Source organism: Choloepus didactylus, chromosome 20 (assembly GCF_015220235.1).
Source record: "Choloepus didactylus isolate mChoDid1 chromosome 20, mChoDid1.pri, whole genome shotgun sequence".
NCBI classification, from domain to species: domain Eukaryota; kingdom Metazoa; phylum Chordata; class Mammalia; order Pilosa; family Megalonychidae; genus Choloepus; species Choloepus didactylus.
In genome coordinates this window covers 19,431,044-19,444,581 of record NC_051326.1, presented here as the reverse complement: position 1 = coordinate 19,444,581, position 13,538 = coordinate 19,431,044, and the positions used below count along the sequence as shown (strand labels likewise).

The window sequence follows — 13,538 nt, the reverse complement described above, 5'->3', positions numbered from 1 at the left end:
CTGACTTTCTACCAGATGCAGATTATTCTAGAGATAAATGACCAGAAAACTATAGTAGATGTTATGTCAGTAAAGCACAGCAACAGTGGCAAGTGACATTATAAAAATTTAAATGAATAATTATCCTAAGACTGTTTTCCGGGTGCACACTAGCCATTAGGCTAGACCAGTGGATTAACATTCCAAATTATACTATTCCAATTTAAATGTACTTTTTCCTATGGGTGATGCTATCATTCCTCACTCAGTGTAGGTGAATACCTATTCCAGGAGAGATAAACTATATTAATAAGGTTTCATGATGACATAATGTAATGGGAGTGGAAGAAATGGGGCAATTACAACATTACAGATATATGGATACATGTGTGCACACGCATATGTAGGCTTGTCTATGTACCTTTGTGTCTTTGTTTGGCTGCCTGTGTGTATGTGTGTGTAGAAGATCACAGGTAATCATTTATTCATTCAAAAAATTTTATTGAGCACTTATATAAGCTAAGTACTCTGTTACCTAGTGGCTATACCATACTGAACAGGATAAACATGGCTTTAACCTACATGATCACAGAGTATAATAAGACATTCCAAAGTAAGGAAAAGATTGCTGAGACTTGCTGTGTTTGAGCACATGATAACCCCCTTGTTCACAGTAACACAGAGGACATGATAATTCAAATCAACACTTTGCTCATTCTCAGTTTGGTAAGAGTAACTCATGAGTCTAAAGTGTCACTGTAGGTAGAAGTTCAAAATAAAAATGAAGAGATTAAAGGATTAGAAAGGCAGCATTTTTATGGGAGAGAGAGACTTCAGGAATAGGGGAAATCATGCAAATTTATGGTGCAGCCTTGAAAGGCTACCCTGTAGACATGGATGTGTTTTGGCTTAGCAGTGGACTTGGAGGAGTCTGAAAGGAAAAACATCAGCCAACTCTACAAGAAAATAAAAACTATATAAGTGAGAAAGGGGGAGAGCAAAAACTCTCAAACATCTGGTATGTGCAGAAGGAACCCAAAACCCACAACGGTAAGGTGTGAGGCACTAAACACTTATTGGATTAGTGTACAGAGACATCCACCTTTCAGGGAATGGAGGGATACTTACTGAAAACTGTTTTGTAATTCTGAGAGGCTATGGAAGATACAGAATCTCGTTCCTTTATGATACTTTTTCTTCAGCAAATTCTCCCTAAATGACCTGGGTAAGCATTCAGTCACAGCATACATACTGAGTTTCTAGTTGTGGAGTCTCCAAACAAATAAGTCATGTTCCCCTTTCTGTATTCTAAGATAAAGAATACTAAAAGATCCCGTTTATGAGTTTGCTTCATATACATTTCACTGAACATTTATTCGTTTCTCAAGGATAAACTCCCAAGATATATTAACTAAACTTTAAGGAAAAAGGAAGCTGACTATAAATACTCACTAATTACTAGATTGGCAAATACTAATAGGTTGTTTTTTGGTGCAGTACTTTACCAATTATGGCTGCTCAATGAATACTTAGCAGTTAATAGCTGATTATCAATATGTTCATCTTAACTTTTAACACATACTTACTTTAAGAAAGATTTCCTAATTTACTTACTGGCTAGCATCTGTTTGTCTGCTGCTTTCTGATCTGGAACTAAATGAAAATAATGCTTCTAAGTTAATACTAAAAAAATGTACCTTCTAAATGAATTAATGTCAGATTATTTTATAACCAGCATTAACTCTTTTATACTACTAATCACCATAATGAATAATTTAAAAATATCTCTAAATCAGGGTGTGCAAATAAGAAACCTTATTTATCCATATACCATGACTATAAGAAGTGTAAATTTCAAATCCTCAACTAGGGAAAGGAGGGAAAAAAACAGAGATTTGTTTTTTTTCTTATCACTCCCCAGCACACCAAATGAGTACGATTTAAATGCTTGATTCTGGCTTTCAGGTTCCAACCTAATGCTTTACTTCTTGATAAACAAATTACTGCAGGTTGTGGTTTAAAACTGACCGGTAATCTCCAACCCCCTCAACCCACCCCATTCCACACATAGAGAGATGACAAAATAATACAAAATGTAACCTGAAACTTAAAAGGGATATCTCCTGATGCTAGTAAACTGGAGGAAACTATAAATTCAAAAGATTAATAGGAACTAAAGCTGAATGACTCCAGGGGTATTGAATTAGTTATACACACTAGCTTTAAAAAGGAGTTGAAAGCTCCTGAAAGGTTGGAACTGAGCTGCTTCTCTAAACCTGACAGCCATGAAAGGCACAGTGCCCACAGATTTCCATCAGGCAATCATTGCCACTTAAGATAACCTTACAATAGAAGGAAAAAAAAGAAAAAGAAAAAGCACTAATAAATAATGTCTACAACCAGAGCAAACAAAAGAATTCACATACCAAGAATTACAGATAACAGAAAAACTTCAGAAAAGAATGTCTGGGATTTCCATAAAGAAAGGAATAGATTCCATGAAACAAGAAATGAGAGTTGAAAAAAAGAATTGCTGATTTTTAAATTGTGTTGGGAAATCACCCAGAGTACTCGACGAAAAAATATATAGTATTTAAAGACCAGTTAAGAAAAATGGAGGAATTTCAAAGAATATTTAGAAGTAGGGAGACAATATTTGATGGGATAAAGTCTAGGAATTTTCCAAAATAAAAGAAGGGTATGAGTCTCCACACTGAAAGAGAATACTGCATACAGTTCATAATTAAAACAAAAACAAAAAACAAAAAACTACCAAAATACACTGACATGAGATAGCTCTAAGTACAAAGATAAAACCTTAGAGGCTATGTCAGGCAAAATTCCAAAGATAGTCCTCTGAGATTGCTGTCCCCTGGTTATTCAATCAAATACTAATATAAATACTGTTGTGAAAGGATTTTGTGGATGTAATTAAAGTCCCAAATCAGTTAACCTTAAAATTTAGAGATTATCTTGGTGGGTTTGACCCAGTCAGTTAAGCCCTTTAAAAGTAGAGTTCTCTTTGGTTGTGGCAAAACAAGAATTGAGAAATTCCAAGTTTGAGAAAGACCCAACAAGCCATTGATGATTTGAGGGTGAAGGCAGGTACATGAGAAGCAATGCAGATGGCCTCTAGAACAGAGCAGCCCTCGGCTGCCAGCTAGCAAGGAAAGAGACCCACAACTAGAAGAAATGGAATTCTGCTTACATCCTGAAGGAGCTTGGAACTGGATTATTCCCAGAGTCCAGCCTGGCCAACACCTTATTGGCCTTGTAAGAATCCAGACAAGTCCACTGGGTTTCTCACCTACGTATGGAACTGTCACATAATAAATGGAAGTCGTTTTAAGTCACTAAGTTCGTGGTGATTTGTTACTCAGCAATAGAAATACAAATGTACAATAGATAAAATTTGTATTAAATGTAAAGGAATAAATGAATCAACACATTATCAGAAGACTTCTCTTCATCATGAGAAAATGTCAGATTATACTGACATATCTTCAAACAGCTGAAGCAAAATAACCCTCTATGTAGGAATCCACACCATATAAACTCACATTCAACAGCAAAAATGAAATAAAGACAATTTTAACCAGATAAGATAAACTGATGGAAATTCAAAACTATGTACTTCATCAAAGAAAAATCGAACTTAAAAGAGTGAAATTCGAAAAAGAGTAATGAGCAAATAAAGTGGTAACGATGCTGTGAAATCCTCGTATTCTTGAATATATAAGAATAAAGAAAAGATAGAAGAAAAGAATAACAGGGAAACAGGAAAAAAAGAAATGGGCTAAGATCTATATGTTGTTACAATAACACTCTAAGTACTTATTAAATCTAAAAATCCCAAATTAACCATGCAGTTTAACTTTTAAAGAAAATCGCTGGAAGAATATAGTTAAAATATATAATGACCAAATAAATAGAAGGAAAGAAAGAAACAATGACAGCACAATCAATATAAAGGAATTCAGGTAAGTAGGAAAAAAAAAAGTATTGAGAAGTATCATAAATAGAAAAAAACAAACATGAAATTGTAGTATATAGTCTAATATGTCAGCAAACATATTATAAGTATATAGGCACACTAAACTATTGTGAAACTCTGAATTTACATATTTTAAATTCCATTTGTAGGCTGTCTTTAAGAGACCAACAAAATAAATAGACTGAATGTAAGAGGATGAAAAAGTTATATCAGATAAATCTAACAAATAGAAAGTTAGTATAGCAGTTATAAACCAGTAAGAATTAAACTCATGGCTAAAAAACATAAATAGCACAAAATGATATTTATTAATAATAAGATGAACAAAATAGTAACTTGGACAGTGTAGTTAGTTCTCCCTAACCATGATTATTATGGATATTTATACATTTAGATTCATGAGCTCTCTATTATGTATAGTCTATCAAATTCCAAGCATTTTTTTGCTTGTCTATTTAACAGTATACTAACATAATCAAAGTTGGGTGATTTCCAGGCACTACACATTCTTTTTCTTTACTAATTATATATTTACTATCCCTTATTTTATTTTATTCCTTGTTTCCTCAAAGTAGGCTTCCAACAACCATTATCAAATGAAGATTAATTTATTAGAAACTAAGTTACCATATGCTAATAGTCTGGCTTTCAATTGAGGCTGTTCAAACAATATTTACTAATTAATTATGAATCATTACCTTGCTCATTCTTGAATTTCAACACTATTTTAAAAACACCTTCTAATTTACTTACCTGCTGGCATAGGTGTGAGTGCTGCCTTCTGATCTGGATCTAAATAAAGTTGAAAATAATGTCTTAAGTTACTACTTAAGAAAGGCTTGCATCTTTTATGAATGAAAGTCAGGCTATTCTATTAGCAGTATTATCTCTTTTAGAAAACTAGTCAGCAGTAAAGAAAATAATGTCTAAAGGTCACAGAATAAGAGATATGCAAATAAATAACATTCTTATTTTCCCATAGATCTTATCCACAAAGAATGCAAATTTTCAATCCCACAGTGAGGAAAGTATTAAGAAAACACAGATTTGCTACCTCCTTATCAGTTCTGAGCACAGAATATAGGTTGTTGCTGAATGCCTGATTTTGACCTTCGGACTCCAACTTAACTTTTTATTCATTGATAAAGAAATGACTACATTTTGCAAATTAAAACCCATACTGACTTCCAGACAGTCTGTCAGAGTGGGCTGGAAACAGTCTCTCCTTTCCATTCCTCACATAGAGGAGAGCTGGAAAAAAAGAAAACATTTGAGACAAAGCAGAGATTGATAAGAAAAGATTTCTGATAACAGTAAAAGTGAAGAAACTGTGAGTTCAAAGGGTGAACAGGAACTAAAGCTGAAAGACTGTAGGGGTAGCTAACCAGTTACAGACCTTTGAGGATACGGACTGAATAACCTCACCTGGAAAGGTCCCAGGCCTATGCGTTTAGGGAAGCTAGAACTCAATTTCTTAACCTTGGGTGCCACGAAAGGCCCTGCTACCTAGAAACAAGAACAAAACCACTCTGACTCACAGACTTAGGGATGCAGCAAGGAAACTGGAATACATGATAGAAAAAGGCATTACTGAAGGAATCAGAATCTCAAGCCTACAAAAAGCATAGGCATAGGACCCTAGTTCATACTCTCACAAATTCTTGGACATCATGAATAGCAATTATTTCAAATATTTTTGCTTTAGGAGAGGCAAAAATGAAACAAATTCATCTGTATGTCTAAACAATAAACAGCATGATGAATTCCCAGGGGAAAGTCATAGACACTGAAGATAAAAGACTCTGATTACATACCACCAAGGGTGAAGGTCCACTGCCTCAGTGAAACAACCAATTAACACACCAAATATTATAAATGATTTTTAAAAACTGTAATGGGGGTATATGGGAAATCTGTAGTTTTTGCATGATTTTTCTGCAAACCTGCAACTGCTCTAATTAATTTTTTAAAAATAGCCTTATGAAGCTCATTACTGCAGAGGAGAGGCTAAACCTGCTTATAATTGTGCCTAAGAGTCTCCCCTTGAGTACCTCTTTGTTGCTCAGATGTGGCCCTCTCTCTCTTGCTAAGCCACTTTGGCAGGTGAACCCACTGCCCTCCCCCCTATGTGGGACCTGACTCCCAGGGGTGTAAATCTCCCCGGCAATGCAGGATTTGACTGCCAGGGATGAATCTGGACCTGGCATGGTGGGATTGAGAACATCTTCTTGACCAAAAGGAGGATGCAAAATGAAACAAAATAAAGTTTCAGTGGCTCAGAGATTCCAAATGGAGTTGAGAGGTCGCTCTGGTGGGCATTCTTATGCACTATATAGATAACCCTTTTTAGGTTTTAAGGTATTGGAATAGCAAGAAGTAAAGACCTGAAACTATCAAAATGCAACACAGTAGCCTTGACTCTTAAAGACGATTGTATAACAATGTAGCCTACAAGGCATGACAGTGTGATTGTGAAAGCCTTGTGGATCCCACTCCCTTTATTCAGTGTATGGATGGATGAGTAGAAAAATGGGGACAAAAACTAAATGAAAAATAGAGTGGAATGGGGGGGATAATATGGGAGTTCTTTTTTACTTTTATTTTTTATTCTTATTTTTACTTTTTCTGGTATAAGGAAAATGTTCAAAAAATAGATTGGGGTGATGTTTGCACAACTCTATGATGGTACTGTGAACAGTTGATTGTGCACTTTGGATGAATGCATGGGATGTGAATATATTTCAGTAAAACTGAATTTAAAAACAAACAAACAAGCAAAAATGCTAGGAGAATCTCGTTACATGCTTGCAGGCCCATCCCCCACTCCATCCCCAGTGCATTGTGGAGTCAGACACATTTCGACTGTGGGTACCTGGCCCTGTTGTGGACAAAGGAGAATAGGCCCTATTTGCATAATGGGTGCAATCTACATGTCCGTGCTAATCTATTGGGTGGCAGATTAAAAAGACTGAAACCTGACACTGGTCTCTGATTAATGTCCCAGAATTTGCCCTACAGGCGTAAACAGCTTGTGGATAGCTAAGACAGTATAAGAAACAATTAAATTGAATCAGCCTAGAGCAATGATTACTACCTTTAAGACATATAATAGAGTATCCTAGAGGGAAGGAAGGACAATTTAAAAGAGTGAACATTCAGATTCCTATAAACAGAGGAATTCCTAAAGCCATGTGTGAGCTCAAACTCAGGGCAAGAACTTGGGTTGATCTTGATAGGAGAGCTAAACTCTGAAGAAGGACACCAGCCAGAGCACAGCCAATTTTCAAAAATTATAAAAGGTGTAATTTGCATTGGTAGTTTATGTTTGTTAGTTCCTGGCACTCAAGGAAATCTCTGTCATATCACCAACTGGATACAACTTAAGGAACAGACAGATCAAGGATTAAATCCCAAAGTCAACACTTAAATTATTAATATGTACAGAGTGCAATAAAAGATTACAAGACAAAGAAAGAAACAGGAACTGATGGCTCACCCAAAGGAACAAGAGAAAATTTCAGAAACCATCAATAAAGAAAACTTTGGATGAACCAGAAAAACAGAGTGATCTACAAAATACTCAAGGAAATAAAGGAAAACTCAGAGAAAGAACTAAGGGAACCCCGTGTGGGTTTGAATGTATTATGTCCCCTAAAACACCATTATCTTTGTAATCTTGTATGGGCAGATGTGTCAGTGTTGATTAGATTGCAATTCTTTGAGTGTTTCTGTGGAGATGTGCCCCACCCAACTGTGGTGATGACTCTGATTGGATAATTTCCATGGAGGTGTTACCCTACCCATTCAGGGTGGGTCTAAATTAAATCACTGGAGCCATATAAATGAGCCGACAAACAGAAGGAACTCAGTACAGCTGAGAGTAACATTGTGAAGAGGAGTACAGCCAAGAGGGAAACTTTGAAGAATGTACAGAAGCTGAGAGAGTAGCTGATGAGAGACAGTTTGAAGACAGCCATTGAAAGCAGACTCTTGCTCCAGAGAAGCTAAGAGAGGAAAAACACCCCAAAAGCAACTAAGAGTGACATTTTTGAGGAACTGCAGCCTAGAGAGGAATGTCCTGGGAGAAAGCCATTTTGAAACCAGAACTTGGGAGCAGACTCCAGCCACGTGCCTTCCCAGCTAACAGAGGTTGGCCATCCTCCAGTAAAGATACCCGATTGTTGATGACTTACCTTGGACACTTTATGGCCTTAAGACTGTAACTCTGTAACCAAATAAACCCCTTTTATAAAAGCCAATCCATTTCTGGTGTTTTGCTTTCCAGCATTAGCAAACTAGAACAAACCCCAATAAGACTTTGTCAATTTCTCATTAGAAAACATGGAGGCAAGAAGGTAGTGGGACAAAATATGCTAAAAACTCTGTACTAAAAGAAAACAACTGATAACCAAAATTTCATATCCAGCACAACTGTTTTTCAAAAATGACAGACAGAGTAAGACATTCCCAGAAAAAAACAAAAGCTGAAGGAGTTTGTCTACACTTAGACATACCCTATAAAATGCTAAAAGGGATTCTTCAGATGGAAAGAAAAGGACACTAGACAATGGGTTGAAGTGGTATAAGGAAATAAAGAATTCTGATAAAGGTAACCATATGGGTAATTATAAATGCCAGAACTATTGTATTGTGTAGTTTTTTTGTTTTGTTTTGTTTTGTTTTTTTGTGTGTAACTCCACATCTTACTTTGTACAGTTTCTAAAAGGCAAATGCATAAAAAGTAATGACAAATCTATGGTTTTGGACATATAACATATAAAGATATAATCTGTAACATACAACAAAAAAATTCAGGGATAAAGGGGTATAGGAAAGTGTGTGTGCTATTAAATTAAGTTGGTATCAAATCAATGTGATTACTTAGATTTAGGATGTAAATTCAAGCCACAAAGTAGCCACAAAGAAAATATCTAAAAAGTATATACAGAAGGAAATGAGAAGGAACTCATAAAGGAACACTAAATAAATCAAACAAATATGAAAGGCATAAGTAGAAGAATTGAAGTACAAAAAAGTTATATGACTTACAAACACCAAATAGCAAAATGGCAAGAGAAAGCCCTGCATTAATGGCATACACATCAAATCTAATTGGATCACATGTTCCATTCTAAAGGCAGAGACTGGCAAAATGGCTACAAAAGCATGACCTAATTATATACTGTTTACAAGAGACTCACCTTAAATTCAAAGACACAGGTAGGCAGAAAGTTAAATGATGGAAAAAATATACCATGCAAATAGAAACCAAAATAGAACAGGTGTAGCCATACTAATATCAGATAAAATAGACTTCAATCAAAAACTGTTATGACAGACAAAGAAAGTCACTATATACTGATAAAGGGGCCAATTCACAAGAAGATATAACAATTATAAATAAATATATATGTAACTAATATTAGATTCCCAAAAGATATGAAGTAAATATGAACAGACTTGATGGAATAAATAGCTGGCTCCACAATAATAGTAGGAGACTTGAATACACCATTATCAATAATGAATAGAACATCTAGAGAGGAGATCAATAAGGAAATAGTAGACTTTAATGATACCATAAGCCAACTATACCTAACAGAAAAATATAGGACACCACCTAACAGCAGCAGAATACACATTCTTCTCTATTGCACACGGAACATTCTCTAAGATAGACCATATGTTAAGTCACAAATCTCAATAAATTAAAAATATGCAAATCATACAATGAATCTTCTGTGGCCACAAGGGAATGAAACCATAAATCAATAACAAAGAGAGAACTGAAAAATTCACACAAATATGTGGAAATTCAGAAACATTGGGTCAAAGAAGAAATCAGAAAGGAAATTATGAAAATCTCAAACCAAATGAAAATGAAAACACAATATACCAAAATTTATGGGATGTAGTAAATGCAGTGCTCTGTGGAAAATTTATAGCTCTAAATACTTACATTAAAAAAGAAGATATCAAATCAGAGGCTTAACCCCACAACTGGAGGATCTAGAAAAAGTATAGCAAACTAACTCCAAGGAAAGCAGATGGAAGAAAAGTAGGGAAACATCTTCAGGACCTTGTGTGAGGCAATGATTTATTAGACTTTATACCAAAAGCACAAGGAACAAAAGAAAAAACAGATAAATGGGAATTCATCAAAATAAAAACTTTTTGTGCATCAAAGGACATTATCAAGAAAGTGAAACAACAACCTACAAATGGGAGAAAATATTTGGAAACCATACACCTGATAAGGGTTTAATATCCAAAATATATTAAAAACTACAACTCAACAACATAAAGACAAACAACCCAATTAATAACTGGACCAAAAGCACATGAAGAGATGCTCAACATCATCAGTCATTAGGGAAATGCAAATCAAAACCACACTGATATGCCATTTCACACCCACTAGAATGGCTACTATATAAAAAAGGAAAGTAACAGATGTTGGAAAGCATGTGGAAAATTAGGAGTACTCCATTCATTATTGGTGGGAACATAAAATCGTGTAGTCATTGTGTAAAGTAATCTGGAGTTCCTCAAAATATTAAGTATAGAATTATCACATGACCTGACATGCCTTCTTCTAGGTATATACCCAAACAAATTGAAAGCAGGGACTTGAACAGATATTTGCACATTGATGTTCATAGAGCATTATTCAGAATCACTAAAAGAGGGAAGCAACCCAACTGTTCATCCACAGCTGAATGGATAAGTACAAGGTGGTATATACATGCAATGGAATATTATTCAGCTGAAAGAAGGAATGAAGTTCTGATATATGTGACAACATGGATGAACCATGAAGAGTTCATGTTGATTGAAATAAGGCAGACACAAAAGAAGAAATATTGTATTATCTCACTGATATTATACAGTTAGAATAAGCAAATTCATAAAGGGAGAAACTAGAATACAAGTTACCAGGGGCCAAGGTGGAGGTAAGGAATGGGGAGTTAATACTTAATTGGTACAGAGTTTCTGTTTGGGGTGAAGGAAAAGTTTTGGTAATGGATGGTGGTGATGGTAGCACAAACTGTGAATGGAATTAACAGCACTGAACTATGTATTTGAAAGTGGTTATAAGGGGAAATTTTAGTTTATATGTAACTAGTATAAAAATTAATAAAAAAACTGGAGTAAAGAACACAAATAGTGAACCCTGTAAACTATGGCCTATACTTAATAGCATAATTATAATAATATTGTTTCCTCAATTGTAAGAAAGGTACCACATTAATGCAAAGTATTAAAAATAGGGAAAAAATCTGTGTGTGAGGGGGTGTACATAGGAACTCTGTATTTTCTGCATGATTTTTATGTAAACCTACAACTACTCTAATAAAAAAATGAAAAAAAAAACCTAAAACAAAAAGTTAAACATGCACTTTACAAATAACCCATCCATTCCATCCCTTGGTATACATGAATGTTCACAGATGCTTTTTGTATAATAGCTAAAAATTGGAAGCAACCTAAACATAGATCAACAGATTAATGGATAAACAATTATGGTACATTCATACAACTGAATATATTTCAGCAACAAAGAGGAATGAATTATTAATTTACACAAGAATATGTATGAATCTCAAAATAATTATGGTAAATCAAAGAATCCATACTAAAATAAAGAACATACAGGGCATCAGAGGGTGGGATGGCAGAAATGGATAGTTTTGCTTAATAGGTACAGTTTCTTTTGGGGTGATGTAAAAGTTTTGGTAATGGATGGGGGTAATGGTAGCAGAACATTGTGACTGTAACATCACTAAATTTTACAGTTGGAAGTGGATAAATTGGGAAATTTTGAGTTGTATATACGTTACCACAAAAAAATTTATTTAAAAAAAATGAGTTCATACTGTATGATTCCATTTATATAAAATCCTAGAAAATTCAAACTAAAGTACAGTGCCAGAAAGCATATAAGTAGTAGCCAGGGATAAAGGATATAGAGGGAAAAGCAGAAGGGAGAGATCACAAAGAGGTACAGGAAATTCTTGGAAGTGACAGATATCTTCATAATTTTGATTGTGGTGATGGTTTCATGCGTGCTACTTTTGTCAAAATATATCATATTATACATTTACAGTATGTGCAGTTTATGTCAATTATACCTCAATAAATGGACGCATAAGATAACAAGCTATTGATACACATTACAACAAGGATGAATCTCAATATAATCTCAAATTATATGAAGGGAAAGAAATCATAAACAAAATTCTGCATAATTTATACAAAATTCTGGAATAGGCAAAATTACAGTCACAGAAAACAAGTATGTCAGTGCTAGGAGCTGGAGGTAGGATCAAAGGGAATATATGGGGTGATGAAACTGTTCTATATTTTGTGTGAGTACAGTATGTGTTTGTACTTGTTAAACTCACAGATATTCATACTAACCTTGGTGAACTTTACCATTTTTAAATTATACCCTGGTGTTAAAAATGTTCGTTCCTATCTGAAAAGAAAAAGGGGAGGTGTAGGAAAACAACTCCCACCACAACCCTGGAGGCTAGAGTGGAAACCATACAGGAAAAGATGGGAGTCAATAATTGAAGAGATAAAGACTGAGAATTTTCCATAAATGAAGAAAGACATAATAATAAAGATCATACTAAGTTCAGATCTGTATAAATAAAAACAAAACCAAATCAGAATAGGTCATAATTCAGTAACATAATAGTATAGACAGAAAGAAAACTCAGTAAGGAAAAATGAATTATATGGACTGACTGCCAACATCTCATCAATAATAGTAAATGCCTGAGATTGCAGCATAAAATCTGTAAGTAAAAACTATGGAACTGAGCCAGGAGCTGCCTCCCCCCATGGCAAGCTGAGCTGCAAAACCTCACTGTGGTAGAAAGCAGCACTCTCTGAGTGAGTGAATATAGCTCAGCCCAACTCCAACTGGGGATTTAATTTAACAAATGTGGATTGCTGAATACAAGCTACAAACCTCTAACAAGCAGATGGAGGCTTTTAGTGATGACTGACCTTAAAGAACCAGAAGACTCCGCTGTCCCAGGAGGTGGAGCCCAGAAGACCAGGTGTTACCTCTGGCCAATGAGTGAATCTGGGGGACTGTGGACTGGCTCTGAAAGCAGGGTTTCTGTCCCTTTTTCTCTCTCTCAACCTGATGGGCTCAGTGGAGAGAGCCTCAGCCATTTTCAGTTCCCATCACTCTGACCCAGACAGGGGTGGAGATAACAGAATCACAGAGACAAAGAAGCTATTCAAATGCAAATGATAACTCCCTAGGGTGTGTATCTTCCCTAAGAGGAAGGAGGTGGGGCCCAGATCTACTACCAGTCTTCCCTTCAGAATGAGACCCCAGAGCCTGGGGGAAAACAGCCAAACAGAAACTAAAGGGGCCACACCTCCTTACACCAGTTGGGAGCGACAGGCTGACAGGCACCACCTGCTGGGCAGGTTAGGAAAAGCACAGCAGCTAGAGACCTCAAAGGAAAGTCTGTCAATCTCTAAGACACACCTGCAGGGAGACTTGAAATGGAATATAACCCCATTCTGAGATCGGAACCCA

At 35.5% G+C, this 13,538-nt stretch overlaps 1 protein-coding gene across 1 annotated transcript in view; it reads right to left on the bottom strand.

Annotated features, from left to right (window-relative positions):
• Positions 1–13,538, bottom strand: part of LOC119516419 (disintegrin and metalloproteinase domain-containing protein 32-like) — a 255,054-nt gene that overhangs the window by 9,309 nt on the left and 232,207 nt on the right. Inside the window, exon 19 of the mRNA XM_037812770.1 lies at positions 4,727–4,765. Coding sequence (XP_037668698.1) covers positions 4,727–4,765 — 39 coding nt within the window. The remainder of the gene's footprint in view (positions 1–4,726; positions 4,766–13,538) is intronic.